The 14,643-nt window shown below is 36.1% G+C and overlaps 1 protein-coding gene and 1 pseudogene across 1 annotated transcript; both read left to right on the top strand.

Moving 5' to 3' along the window:
- Nucleotides 1-1,315: 1,315 nt before the first annotated feature.
- LOC147390318 (cysteine-rich receptor-like protein kinase 10) lies at nt 1,316-5,124 on the top strand. The gene is made up of 7 exons (XM_086458670.1): nt 1,316-2,342; nt 2,440-2,556; nt 3,068-3,252; nt 3,395-3,605; nt 3,817-4,054; nt 4,211-4,361; nt 4,445-5,124. The coding sequence occupies exons 1-7, from the start codon at nt 1,547-1,549 to the stop codon at nt 4,739-4,741; spliced, it is 1,995 nt and encodes a 664-aa protein (XP_086314796.1). The 5' UTR covers nt 1,316-1,546; the 3' UTR covers nt 4,742-5,124.
- A 3,053-nt stretch (nt 5,125-8,177) lies between these two features.
- Nucleotides 8,178-10,175, top strand: LOC147390317 (cysteine-rich receptor-like protein kinase 34 pseudogene; annotated as a pseudogene).
- The last annotated feature ends 4,468 nt before the right edge of the window (nt 10,176-14,643 follow it).

The following is a 14,643-nucleotide window of genomic DNA, read 5'->3' as shown; positions in this document are numbered from 1 at the left end:
AGACTATGACCGTCGTTTTTTAGAACAATTTGTTGACGCGTGGCAACCGTCGTTCACCAAAAACAACTTCGTTATTTACAACTGCTCTTGCGACGGCGGGGGCCGTCATTTTTCTTAAAAAACGACGGCTTTGGCCCGTCGTTTTTTGTGAAATATGACGTAGTGCATCCATGTATATACATGTGGAAGTTGCGAGTCATGTGTATCTTTCAATCTTGCATCTTTTCTATTTCCTACTGGCCATAACATAATTAGGAGAAGAAAGCCATCTACTTTTCCTTTTGTTCTTAGATTTGTATGATGATGCAGTTACTAATAAGATCAAATTGGAGAAAGATGACATTCTTCTGTCTTAATTGTCCTCCACTACGGTTGTACTCTTGTATGTTTATCAATCACATCGCACTATCTTATAGGAGATATGTGTAGGAATCATAAGTGCTTTTTATCGAGATACAATTGAAACAGCATTTATCGTTTCTACACACTTCTGCAAGGGACTTCCACATCAAGCAGGAAAGTGCCATGTGAGGTACAATCTTGATGTCACTTCAGCATGACTCATGTTATAATAAAAGAGTATTATTTAAAAATTAATATTGTCAACTTGGTTGCCTCACTCAACTCAACTTGGGTCCAATATAATTAACATCACAGACTGAGTGAGAGATCACCTTGGGCCCCCTTAATTATTATCGTTGTCGTCATCTGTTTGGAAGAAAACATATAGGTATCTTAAATTTTCACCAAAACTGGAAGGCCACGTGTCATGTTCAGGGAACGGTTCTATCAATTCTTTGAAGATGGGGGCTGCTCCAAGGTTTTTTTTACATTCAGAAATAATCCAAAATCTACATCAGATTCTGAAAATTTCTATTACACCTAACTCAAGTTTGTCAAAATTATAACAATTTAATTTTCCTCAAGTTCAATGTGAAACCTCCTGTCATTCTCACAAATCTGACGTGGAGATATATACATAATCATAAATGATTTCTACTCGTATCACGAGAAAGCCATCTATGGTTATGCGTACATCCCACGTTAGAATTGTGAGAATCTTAGTAAATGCCCTGTGTCATTTCAGCATTTTCCTTTAAAAAATTCCCATTAAAAAAAAAGGAACGTGCTTGACGCTGCACCTCTCCTAATTTTCAATCTTATAGTCAAAGTCAACCTATTTAAAGTAGGTCCCCTAGTTTCCCTTTGATCTGAATCTCATTGGTTGATCTAAACCCATGTGGTTGTCACTCTGATAAAGACATGGAGATTCTTATCTTCCTTTAATATCTTAGCCATTTCTTCTCTCTTGAGTGCAACTTGGGTCTTGGTAAGAGAGATGAACTTTCTAGGAAACCACCTTCATCACCATTTTAATATACTTCTAGTCCTCCCAAGCCGTCTTCTTTATTATTTTACACAATACCATTGAAGTTTAATTTGTAGAATATTTGAACCCTTTAGTAGACTTTTCCAAATTTATCCAAATTAAAGTGCTCATTTTAATCGTCCCCAATCTTCATAGAGGGAATCACTAAAGCAAGATATGGGACCTTCTCCAAATATCTCAGAATCATTTCGATTTCGATTTCGATTCCTCTTGCTTGCTTCCCTCCTCGCCTTGCTTCATCCCCTAGCTCTCGCCGATACTCCCTATAAGAGTCCTCCCTATGAAAATTGTTCAGATTCGGCTAATTTTACACCTAATAGTATCTTTCAAGATAATCTCAATAACCTCCTGAATTATCTTTCCTCTAATGCTTCAATCTCCTACTTCTATAACGCCACCATTGGCGATGATCCGTATCGAGTCTATGGCAATTTCCTCTGCTATCGCTATGTTTCCCTTCACACCTGCCTTGAATGTGTATCAGGAGCAGTTAAGCACATCAAGAATCTATGTTCCACTAGTACAAAAGCGATCGTATGGGAGGAATATTGCCAATTGCGTTACTCTAACGAAGAATTTTTCGGCGTTATGGACTATTCGACAAATCTCCCATTGTTTAACGAGAAAAATATTACAGACCCAGATCAGTTTAGTCTTGTTGTGAGGAAGATGTTGGATAACCTTTCGAATCAAGCAACGTTAGATCCCTCCTCAACAAATTTGTATGCTACTGGAGAAACTAATTCGAGGAAAAATGAAAATGTTTATGGTATGGTTCAGTGCACTAGAGATTTATCTGGTAGTGATTGTGATAGATGTCTTCAAAGTTCTATAAAAACTATTCTGGATTGCTGTTATTTTCGTCGAGGCGCAAGAGTTTATACTAGAAATTGTTACTTAAGGTATGAGCTATACCCTTTAGTTGGCGAATCAACTGAGACACCTAACAAAGGTAAGTAACTTCGTAGTTTCATCTTGTGATGTATATTTACTCTGTTTTCTTAAAGAATTTGTTACAAAGAAGTGACTCGATCCATCATGAATTGTAGGTGACCGAGGGAAACTATTGCTTATTGTAGTTCTTACGGTTGTACCGGTATTTGTGGTGCTAGCTATCTTGTGTTCCTACGCTTGCTATCGTCTTCAGAGGAAAAGAGCACGAAAACGTAAATATCAATCATTATTTTTATTTTATGGAAATATAAGAAGATTTCATTTAAGAAGAAAGAATCGATTAAAACAATAACAAAGCCTTAACTCTAAGATTTGGGGTCGGCTAAATGAATCTTGTTCTTCCATTCCACTTTGTTCGTAGTCAAGTCTTTTGTAATCTCAGTCAACTTTCTCTTAGTTTATCATCTATAAGAACAATTCCTTCATTTTCTCAAATGTGTTTACTTCTAATTTTATCTTTCCTAGCCTTTCCTCCCATCTATCTCAACATCATCACCTCTGTTACGATCTATTTATTAACACAATGCTTCTTAACAATCCAACATTTAGCTCCATAAAACTTAGTTGGTCATACTACCATCTTATGATGTTAAAGACCTACCAAATCAACAAAATTAAATCTCACAACACAACTAAGGGACCAAATTTACAATCATATCCCATTTACGAACAATGTTTTCAAAGAAAGTTCCTCCCATTGTTAACATACTTTGCTTCTTCCAGAGAAAATTGAATCTGTCAGTCCAGTAGCTTCGAGAACAAATTTCTCGCACCAAAACATGCAAGGAAGAGATCAAATGAAGCCTCAAGAGTTTCCGTTGATCAGTTTAGCTTCTGTACTTGCAGCGACAAACAACTTCTCTGATTCAAATAAGCTAGGACAAGGTGGGTTTGGCCCAGTTTACAAGGTAATGCCCTTTTTTACCGACTACACTTATCAAATAACCATCATTAGCTTGGAAATATTTTAACTACAAATAATTGAATAATTATGAATGGGCCTTGGTATATATTTTTTTAATCGAGAAATATCGAATAAATCTTCTACAGGGTGTGCTGTCTGATGGAAGGGAAGTAGCAGTTAAGAGGCTTTCAAGCAGCTCTGAGCAAGGTTCAGAGGAATTTATGAATGAAGTTTTATTAATAATGAAACTTCAACATAAAAATCTAGTGAGGCTCCTTGGTAGTTGCATAGAAGAAGAGGAAAAGATTCTTGTCTATGAGTACATGCCGAATAGCAGCCTTGATGTCTTCCTCTTTGGTTTGGAACTTAATCAGCCTTCCCTTTTCTATTTATTTATTTATTTTTTAAATTTCCAAAATATAGGAATTGGAATTCTACACATAAAAAAACCATCGATTTGTGATTAAGATGGTAATATGCTAATATAATAAATCCATTAATCATCCCTAAGAAGTTTAACATTAGAAATATGATTAATTTACTATATTTTCCCTTGTCATTTGGCAAGATCCAAAGCGACGGGCACAACTTGATTGGAGAAAACGCCTTAACATAGTTACTGGAATTGCTCGAGGACTTCTTTATCTTCACCATGATTCTCGACTTAGAATCATTCACAGGGACCTCAAAGCCAGCAATGTGTTGTTGGATCAAGATATGAATCCGAAGATTTCAGATTTCGGGATGGCAAGGATTTTTGGAGGAAACATGGGTGAAGCTAATACTAGTAGAATAGTTGGAACATAGTAAGTACATTATTTGCGTAGCCAAAAAGAAATTGTACATTATTTTAATTTACAATCTCTTTCCTTTGTGGTAAATGAATATGTAAATGATGCAAAAGTTCATGTTTAAGTGTTAAGTTTTATCGATGACTTAAGATTTTTTTTTTTTTGAAATAGCGGATACATGGCTCCGGAGTATGCTATGGAGGGACTATATTCAATAAAGTCTGATGTGTTTACTTTTGGAGTTCTTTTGCTAGAGATTGTAACTGGTAAAAAGAATGCAGGCTTCCATCTCTCCAAACGTGCTCCAAGCCTTCTTGCTTATGTTGGTTTCTCTCTTAGCTCATATGAAATGTATTTTGGGTTCGAAAATATTTCTTAAATCTGACTCATGAAACAATATTGCAGGCATGGAGATTATGGAGTGAAGGTGAAGGTTTGGAATTGATGGATCCATTGCTAACTGAGCCATATTCCTCAACTGAATTTCTAAAATGCATCCATATTGCATTGTTGTGTGTCCAAGAAGATGCAAACAATAGACCTAACATGTCATCAGTTGTTGTAATGCTGGGAAGTGAAGCTGTACCCCTTGATCAACCACAACAACCTGCATTCTCTGTGGGGCGATTTGCCGTACAATCTGATCAGCCCTTGGATTATTCTGTTAATGAGTTAACTATTTCAGGTGTTTCGCCTCGCTAAGCTAAGCGAGTGTATGATGGGTTAGAATGTAAGTCGCAATTTTGAAGTCATCTGCATAACTTCTTGTACAAATCAGAAATTTAATGCTTCAAACTCATGTAAGTCGTTTATTCTATCAAGGTAAATGGTGAAGAATGTGAAAACCCAATTCTGATTGCTTTGATTAAGTCAGAAAAGTAATGGAAATAACAAGATAGCGCTAAATCTTGTGTGAGATGTCTTGAATTAAGGTCCTGATGGGCACTGTTCATCAAACACCCAACCTAAGAGTCACAAAGGGGCGAAGTTGGGGTAGTAAAAAAATCTAATAAGAATATTTGACATGGTTTTGAGGGAGTTGATTTAGGATTGGAAAATCTATAGTTACATAAATTAGGACTATAATTGTTCTCAAATATAGTGAAAGCTCTTTCATCTCTCATCCATGGACGTAGGCTTGGTCTAACCCTGTAATCTTGTGATTTTATCTTGATTTTTTTCATCGAATGTATCTCAAAAGCTAAGGATCTTAGCTCACAATGTTTATTGATGATTGTAGTACCGTTGGGTTAAGGATGACAGTACGAGACTCGTCAACCATGCACAAAAGTAATGTCAAGTGTCCTCATCTAGCATCCCTACCATGAAGTTCTTCCAAATGGAACTGCTCAGAAAAGGAGGAGACGAGTTTCTCAACTCAAATTCTTCAGTGATTTGATTCTTGGTTTTACAACTCTAATCCTTCTTTAATATTTTCAGGGTCTACCGGGTAGCAAGTGACAAACTTCCCTGTCAACTACATTATAAAGAAAAGCATCCTTATAATATTTTTTTGATAAAAAAGGGATTCGACATTGTTAGTTACCATGATCATAATTATAAGAATTAAAACAAGGGGTGTACAGCAAAACAGTTCAAATTAGCAACCACCCATCTCAATCACAAATTCATCGGATATGTACTTGCCCCATATTCCTTGTTTTTTCCACACAATCCATATCTCTTCAAATCGCATACCCTTTGTCTCAGGCACACCTTTCCAGATGAGCAACGTCAATTGAGCTACCATGGCCACAAATACAAAGAAGACACCAAGCCCATCTTACATACAAACCACAGGAATGATATAGCGAAGATGGCGGTGCAATACAGATGGTACCAAAGACTTATAAGCTGTGCAGTTGACTGAATTTCAGGAGGGCATATGTCACTCGGCAACAACCACCCCGCTGAACCCCATGACCACGCATATGCAGCTATATAGCCACAAATGCAGACCACCGGCCACCCCAAAGGCAAAACCACCATCAATTGTTTCTACACCATTGGAGTCCAACTTAACCTTAACTAGAATGCCAGCTAACAACTGCATACAACATCACCACCAGACATGATATATAAATAAAAAAGAAAAGCTAGATAGAAAGTATAACATGTGCTAGAGTTGTGATAAAATGACTCCCCTGGCATACTCAATCAGCTCCCCCAACGTGACATGTGCTAGAACTGTAGATCTGCACTTCTCGGGATACAAAACTGCAAATATTTATGGAGATGTGCAGTTGTGTATCCCGAGGAGTACATATCTACGGTTGTAGCACATCACGTCAAGGGAGTCTATTGAGTATGCCAAGTGGGGGAGTCATTTAATCATTACTAAAAAAATCTATGGTTATATGCACATGCCACGTCAGGAGAGTAGAAGAGGAGTCAGTTATCATCATTATTCTTATCTTATATGATTACAATTTTTAATTAGGATTTTAATTCTAAAGCTAGAGGTTTACCATTCTTCGAAGCCCTGGCCACTTTTAATAATTTTGGTCAAAAATGACACAGCTGGAGATAGTTGAATACTAGAATAATGATTTTCCAACTCTCCCCACGTGGCATACACCCCCATACTCTCCATATGTCGCTGTGCATAGAACCAAAGATTTTTCCTTGGGATACACAATTGCACATTTTTTCTGAGGATGTGCAGTTGTGTATCCAAAGGAAAAAAAAATCCATGGTTCTATGCATAATCATGTAGGGAGAGTATGGGGGTGTATGTCAGAGGAGGGGAGTTAGAAAATCAAGACTTTAAATACTATTGTCTTAGAAGTTAGAGTAAACATAATGAGTGATTTTTTGTTGACATCCCAATAGTCCTTTAAAATGTGGCACAAATGATATTAGACAAAAGGAAATTTGTTGATCCGATATGTTTGTGGCATCCAAAAACATGATTCAATTGTGTAATATTTTCTTAAGGGGTATTTTTTATTTTTGAGGATTCCTGTTTAGGGGTATTTTACATGTTTTGGTAACTCTCGATTTTATAAGTAGAGATCTTTGGGGTCGTAAAAGTTACAAGAAAATAGTGATTGTTCTTGTCTTGGTTCGGTGGATGCATGTACACTGCTGAACCACGTATATCCTTGTGTTTTGTGCGATTGTGTTTTACAATGTGGAGTTACTTATAAAAAATTGGTCTTGTTTCAAGCAGGAAGTGGAAAGAATTCATCTAGAATTATTGTTAACATAGTTGTTCCTTCATTCATTGGATCAGTACTTTCTCTCTATTACCATCATCTCATGCTTTTCATCATGAAGGAGAAGGAAAAAGAAAAGAAAAAGAAAAAGTTTGATAGTAAAGTACACATTGTTAATCATCTAATCTATTATGATGACTAATTTTGATCTCAAAAACTGGGGCAACTATTTGTCTTAAAACACGGATAGAGACATAAACAAGTCAATCATCAAATTAGTCACCATGACAAGCTCCAAAAAAACTGAGTTATATATTTCTAGACAGAAAATTTGAAGAATTAATTGCTACGTCTGAATTTTAATTGCTTTTACATTACACATTGATCATCAACAATCTAAAATAGATGGTCACTTTGATTCAAATCAAGTTAGACATATGGCTCTTCAAACCATTATGAAAAAACAGAGTAGTTCAATAAATTTATTTGTTGTGAATCAAAGATGATGTTTTATTTCATTACTCCGAATTTGGTTAATTTTTTGAACGAATATGTTCCACATAGACAACCCATAATAAAGTTGATTCTTAGATTTTAAGATTGAAGATGGAAAATAGATTATTTCTCAAGTTTAAAAGATTCAGTTGATAATTAAATAAATTTTAACCAAAGAAAAGAAAAGAATTGAATCTAAAAGATGTTATTGTAAAATTCATATCAAAGAAAATTATAGAATAAAGAACTGAAAGAGTAATCATCTAAGTTCAAACCAACTGATCTTATTGGGGAAAAACTTGAGACAAGTGAGAAACCCAAGTCCACTTTTAGAGTAAGCCATCAGAAATGAATAAGAAATACAAGACTAGTTATTGTGAAAATTGCTGCATGTTGCGCATCGAGCATCAATAGTCCTTACTCAACGTTTGATTCATATTTTCCATTATATTCACCTTGGCAAAGATGGGGAGGATATTACAAGTATGGAATCATTGCAATTCGACTTTAATACAATAGAAGCTGCTACTGATAATTTCTCAGATGCTAATAAGCTAGGCAGAGGTGGATTTGATGCTGTTTATAAGGTAATTAAAATGTTAAAATACAAGGAAAAAAGAAACAATTAATAATTTTACTTGAATTAGCTAGTTTTATTTTATTTTATTCAACTTCTTCTTATGTATTCTCAGCCAGGGTAGGCTATCCAATGGACCAGAAATCGCGGTTAAGGGGCTCTCTAGAAATTCGGGACAACGTGAAGAAAAATTTAAGAATGAGGTTCTATTAGTGGCTAAGCTTCGGCATAGATATCTTGTTAAGCTCCTAGGTTTCTGCATCGAAGGAGACAAGAAGCTCCTGATTTATGAGTTCGTTGCCAACACAAGCCTCGATCAATTTATATTTGGTTTGGCTCCAATGCACTGCGGGAGAGATTCCTTTGATTTGATTAACATTATTTATTTATTTTTTGATGATGGGTGTACCCATTGGATAGAACCTAACGGTTCCGGTTCCTATCAATTTGGTTAAATAGGTACCCACTGATACCCCTAGGCAGACCTATCTGTTGCAATTTTTTTACAAAAACTCCCCTATTTATCAAGTTTGTTACTGAACAACTTTACTTTTTGAATTAGGTTAGTATTTAGTAAGATTTCAAATATTAATAAGGGTCATTGGGCTCACATGAATTATCAAATTGGTAATCCAACATCACAACCTTATAAATTTCATGGGAAAACTCAAATATGCAAAAGAATATTTAAAAAAATAATAAAAAAATCCTTTTGAGCTTGATCAAAAGTGTTGAAATGGATGGCTACCAAACTTTTGAATTTAAAACTAAAGTTCAATGGTGAAAATTAACTTTTTCTTTCAATTATTTTTGAAAAGTTCTATAAATTTTGTTCTTTATAATTTTGTAATTTCAGATCATGTATTTAGATGCCACAAATTAATACGGTTAGGATCCTCTCCAACGTATGTTAACATAAGTTTAAATTAATCTCAACAAATTGAATTTTATGACGCCTATCCCCATTCCTAGGTTTCCAGGGTAGGAAACTTGATAAATTAAGGTTTGGTGGGTAACAAACTTGACAAAGTAAGGTCTGCCAGGTAAATCTCTCATAAATTAATTTGGTCGGTACCTAGAAGTACTATACTTACCCATCGACAGTTAGTTGAGATGGTAAGATGCAATTGGGTGTGCTCCATGTTGTGACTTCGAGTCTCAATATGCCCCTCCACAGAAATGTAGTTAGTTGAGATGGTAAGATGCAACTGGGTGTGCTCCTAGGTTGACTTCGAGTCTCAATATGCCCGTCCACTAAAATGAGGTAGATTACATATTAATCATAACATGTGCTGGAGAGAAACTGATGCAAGAGGATCCGAGTCAGATGAGGCTGAGTTGTCAGATGGCACGTTGCTGGCTCTGAGATACCTTGAGTTGGCAGATCAACGCAAAGATGGCAAGTAGTTGTGATCTTTTCCTAATTGGGGCAGTTTTGGATGCGTTATGGTAATATTTCATTCATCGTTTAGGAAGTGATTCTGAATCTGATTTGGGCCAGATTACTTCTTTTATTACGTATTTTATTTTGGCATGATTATTGGGATTTTTTTGCTATTTTTAGTTAAATTCTGATAATGACAATTTTTAACCATACAGCCTGACTTGTGGGCTGATTTTGGACATGGGTGAATGGCATAATTTTGAATTGAGCAAAAGAGGTGTTTCTCTGTGTTTTGGGGCAACTCGCTTGTGGTTTTCCTTGTGAATTATCTATTGAAACTAGCCTGCAGAATAATCGCTAATTTGTCTGGTGTCAGTTGGTATCAGAGCCTCAGCATTTTCTTGGGGTGAGATTTCATTAGTTTCCATAACTGGTGGTCGTGGTCGTCGCGAGCAGGTTTCGAACGAGGAAGTCCCACACCATGATCGTAACGTTCAAGATGTGATGTTTGAGGATTTATAGAGGCAAGTTGCAGAGTTAACCCGGCGTCTAACAACGTAGGATTTCAGTGATTGTGAGATGGAAGATCACGATTCTGATTCCAGTTTCGAAAACTTGTTTCACAATCATGTTCAATTCTGGGAGCACTGTGGTCGGGAGGATCGTCATGGAGACCTCGATTTCAGAGTGGATCTGCCCGAGTTTTCTGGTACGTTACAGGCCGAAGGATTCGTTGATTGGCTGAATGAAGTAAAGCGTATTTTTGAGCATAAGGAAGTCCCAGATCGTGTCAAAGTGAAACTAGTCGTCATCAAACAAAAAGGTAAAACATCTGTGTGGTGGGAGCAGTTGAGGCGATCACGAGACAAGCATCCATTTTGATCGGTTGTAAAACTTGCTGTGTAGATTGCAAAAAGAGAGATTAAGATATGGACTTTGAGTAAGTCGAATTCGTTCCACAGGGACAGTTGGGATTCAAATGCTCATTCGGATTAAAATGCCAAAACAGAGTTAGAAAATAGATTCTTTAAAAACAAAACAAAGTTGTAACAAATTAGAAAATGGAAATTAGTAATAAAAAAGAGGATTAAATCTAGAAGAAAAAGCTTAGAGAATTCAAGTCTACCATCACAAGTCATCCAATAATGTTGAATCGTTATGAATATGACTCAATTTACATAGCAAGTCATTGCTCATGGATCGGAAGATGATTCGATCTAACTATTAATTGTAACCCAAGAGTATCCATGAAGATCTCTGATTTAAACAAGATTATTCAACTTATGCTTCCATTCATCATAGAGCATGAGTGTTCTTGAACTTATTTAAGTAATACTCATCAAAGCTTGAATTAGAAGCATGAGTTAGATGATCTTATCATAGAGAGATTCACAAATTTAACATTTAACATAGAAATATAGAATTGAAACAACATTAATAGAATGAACTTACTTCGGCATCCTTGATCTATCTAAAGAGGATCTAGCCGATCATTGTAAGGATCATATTGCAACAATAAGAAAATAAAAGAAGATAGCAGATGAAGAAGAGAATGTAAAACAGAGATACAACTTGATTCCTTCTTTGATGGCTTCTCCAAAGAATTACAATAAGAACTAATAGGGGAAAAACTAACACAATCAACTCTTGATCCTCTCACTACTACAAAAACTCTTTCTAAAAGAAAACTAAGAAAAATACAGAGAAATTAGGGAGAAGAAGAGGGTCAAGAGGGACCCCTTCTTTGAAATCAACCGTCTAATTTATAACATTCGTAATCGGGTTATTAGGTCGACTTTTCGGATGATTTGATTCGAAAGACCCATTCAGTTACAACCACTGAAACATTTGAAAACTTCAGTACAAGTCTTGAGGCAATATGACTCTAGATCACCGCGGAGCACTAGGGGGCCATCGCGGAGCGGTGACGTGGCGGCCGAATTCGTCGAGATTTTGTTGGATTCCTTTTTGCTCGCACATTGTAACCGTCTTTGTTTTGTGATTTGATAACTTTCACGTGCGCTTTATTTATCTACAATTAGCAATAATATCTCATTAGCTCTATTAATTTGGATAAATAATTTAATTTTGCAATTATTTAAATGAACTAACATTTATACGATAGTAATCTTAGTATAATTACGGTCCCAAAATCGAATAATTGGGACCTTATCACATGGCAAAGCCAAGATCACTGATTGGGAGAGGATAAAGAATAAGATGAAGGGTCACTTCCTTCCATTCGGCTACATTCAAACCTTGTTTCAATGACTTCATTCATTGAGGCAAGGCTCGAAATCGATTGATGATTACACGAAGGAGCTCTATCAATTGATAGCCTAGAATGATTTATCTGAGATGGAAGAGTAGATGGTTGCACGATATTTGGGAAGATTACTACAGCCCCTACAAGATGTCCTCAGCCTTCACTCATTGTGAACCATTTTTGAAGTATACCAGTGTGCACTTGCTGTGGAAAAACAGCAGAACAAGAGGCCAATGATCAGAAGCGAACAAAGCACAAGAGTCCCACATCATAGGGTAATTCTAATTCAAATATTAGATGTTTCAGATGTGGTGAACATGGACATAGAGCGACTGAGTATAGGAAGCATGCTAGTCAGAAAGGCGAAATTCTCTTGATTGAGGAAGATGTAGTAGACGAAACTGAGGAGATTGGAGAGCTTGTGTATGCTAATGATGAAGATGGAGATGTGCTGTATGGAGATGGCCATGAGACTCTGGTTGTTCGTAAGAGTCTACTGACTCCCAAGGATGATTCAGGAGACGATTGGTTGAGAACCAATATTTTCCACACGACATGCACAGCTACAAATAAAGTTTGCACTATGATCATTGGCAATGGCAGTTGTGAGAACGTAGTGTCTGAAGAGGCTGTCTAGAAATTGCAGTTGAAGACAGATCGTCATCCCAAGCTGTACAAATTGTTGTGGCTGAATAAAGGCAGTGAGGTAACAGTAGATAGGTGATGCCTAGTGTCTTTTTTGATCGGCAGGAGATATTTTGATAATGCTTGGTGTGATGTTGTGTCTATGGATGCTTGTCATGTATTGTTAGGCAGACCTTGGCAGTATGATCACAATGTTATTCATGTTATTCATGATGGGCGAAAAAATACATATTCCTTTAGCATCAAAGGGAAGAAGATTGTGTTGGCACCTTGTCAGGAAGGAACCACTCCTACCCCGGTAATCAATAATATTAACCTGCTTTTTATGTCCAGGTTTTTAGTTGAGATTGAGCGTGGAGACATGGTCTATGCTTTGCTGCCTTGTGAGAATAGTGCAGTAGATGTGAATCTAGATTTACCAACAGAGGAGCAGCAGCTGCTAGCAGAGTTTTCTGACCTGATGCCATAGGATTTTCCTCTTGGGCTACCATCTATGAGGGATATTCAGTATTAGATCGACCTTGTTCGAGGTCCAGTTTACCTAATCGACCGGCGTACTGCCTCAGTCCCAAGGAATCTGAAGAGTTGCAACGACAGGTGGTACTTCTCTCTATTACCATCATCATATGCTTTTCGTCACGGAGGAGAAGGAAAAAGAAAAAGTTTGATGGTAAGTACCCATTGTTAATCATCTAATCTATTATGATGACTAATTTTGCTCTCAAAAACTGGTGCAACTATTTGTCTAAAACACGGATAGAAACATAAACAAGTCGATCATCAAATTAGTCATGAAGACAAGCTCCAAAAAAACTGAGTTATATATTTCTTGACTGAAAATTTGAAGAATTAATTGCTACGTCGGAATTTTAATTGCTTTTACATTCACATTGATCATCAACAATCTAAATAGATGGCCACTTTGATTCAAATCAAGTTAGACATATGGTTCTTCAAACCATTATGAAAAAACAGAGTAGTTCAATAACTTTATTTGTTGTGAATCAAAGACGATGTTTTATTTCAATACTCTGAATCGGGTTAATTTTTTCAATGAATATGTTCCACATAGACAACCCATAATAAAATTGATTCTTCGATTTTAAGATTGAAGATGGAAAATAGATTATTTCTCAAGTTTAAAAGATTCAGTCAATAACTAAATAAATTTTAACCAAAGAAAAGAAAAGAATTAAATCTAAAAGATGTTATTGTAAAATTCATATCAAAGAAAATTATAGAATAAAGAACTGAAAGAGAAATCATCTAAAGTTCAAACCAACTAACCTTATTGAGGAAAAAATTGAGACAAGTGAGAAACCCATGTCAACTTTTCGAGTTAGCCATCAGAAATGAATAAGAAATACAAGACTAGTTATTGTGAAAATTGCTGCTTGTTGCACATCGATCGTCAATAGTCCTTACACAAGGTTTGTTTCATATTTTCCATTATATTCACCTTGGCAAAGATGGGGAGGATATTACAAGTTTGGAATCATTGCAATTCGACTTTAATACAATAGAAGCTGCTACTAATAATTTCTCAGATGCTAATAAGCTAGGCTGAGGTGGATTTGGTGCTGTTTATAAGGTAATTAAAATGTTAAAATACAAGAAAAAAAAGGTAACAATTAATAATTTTACTTGAATTAGCTAGTTTTATTTTATTTTATCCAACTTCTTCTTATGTATTCTCAACTAGGGTAGGCTATCTGATTGACCAGAAATCACAGTTAAGAGGCTCTCGAGAAATTCAGGACAAGGTAAAGATAAATTTAAGAATGAGGTTCTATTAGTGGCTAAGCTTCAACATAGATATCTTGTTAAGCTCCTAGGTTTCTACATCGAAGGAGACGAGAAGCTCCTGATCTACAAGTTCGTTGCCAACACAAGCCTCGATCACTTTATATTTGGTTTGGCTCCAATGCACACAGGGAGAGATTCCTTTGATTTGATTAAGATTTGTTTTTTTTTTTTTTTTTTTGGATGACGGGGGTACCCATTGGATAGAACCTAACAGTTCCAGTTCCATTTTAGACCCGGCTCTAATTGGTTCTAATAAAAAAGGATCCGGAGTCG

This window comes from Akebia trifoliata, chromosome 11, assembly GCF_017979445.1.
Source record: "Akebia trifoliata isolate Shusen 1 chromosome 11, ASM1797944v1, whole genome shotgun sequence".
In the NCBI taxonomy this organism is placed as follows: Eukaryota; Viridiplantae; Streptophyta; class Magnoliopsida; order Ranunculales; family Lardizabalaceae; genus Akebia; species Akebia trifoliata.
Note: the sequence above shows the minus strand (reverse complement) of the source record. Positions and strands in the feature narration are given on the sequence as shown.

Bases quoted from the DNA above. Each gene is read 5' to 3' on its own strand.
- LOC147390318 (XM_086458670.1), top strand. From the start codon at position 1,547: ATGGGACCTTCTCCAAATATCTCAGAATCATTTCGATTTCGATTTCGA. The intron at 2,557-3,067 runs GTAAATATCAAT...TGCTTCTTCCAG, and splicing joins GAGGAAAAGAGCACGAAAAC to AGAAAATTGAATCTGTCAGT. The intron at 4,055-4,210 runs GTAAGTACATTA...TTTTTGAAATAG, and splicing joins AGTAGAATAGTTGGAACATA to CGGATACATGGCTCCGGAGT.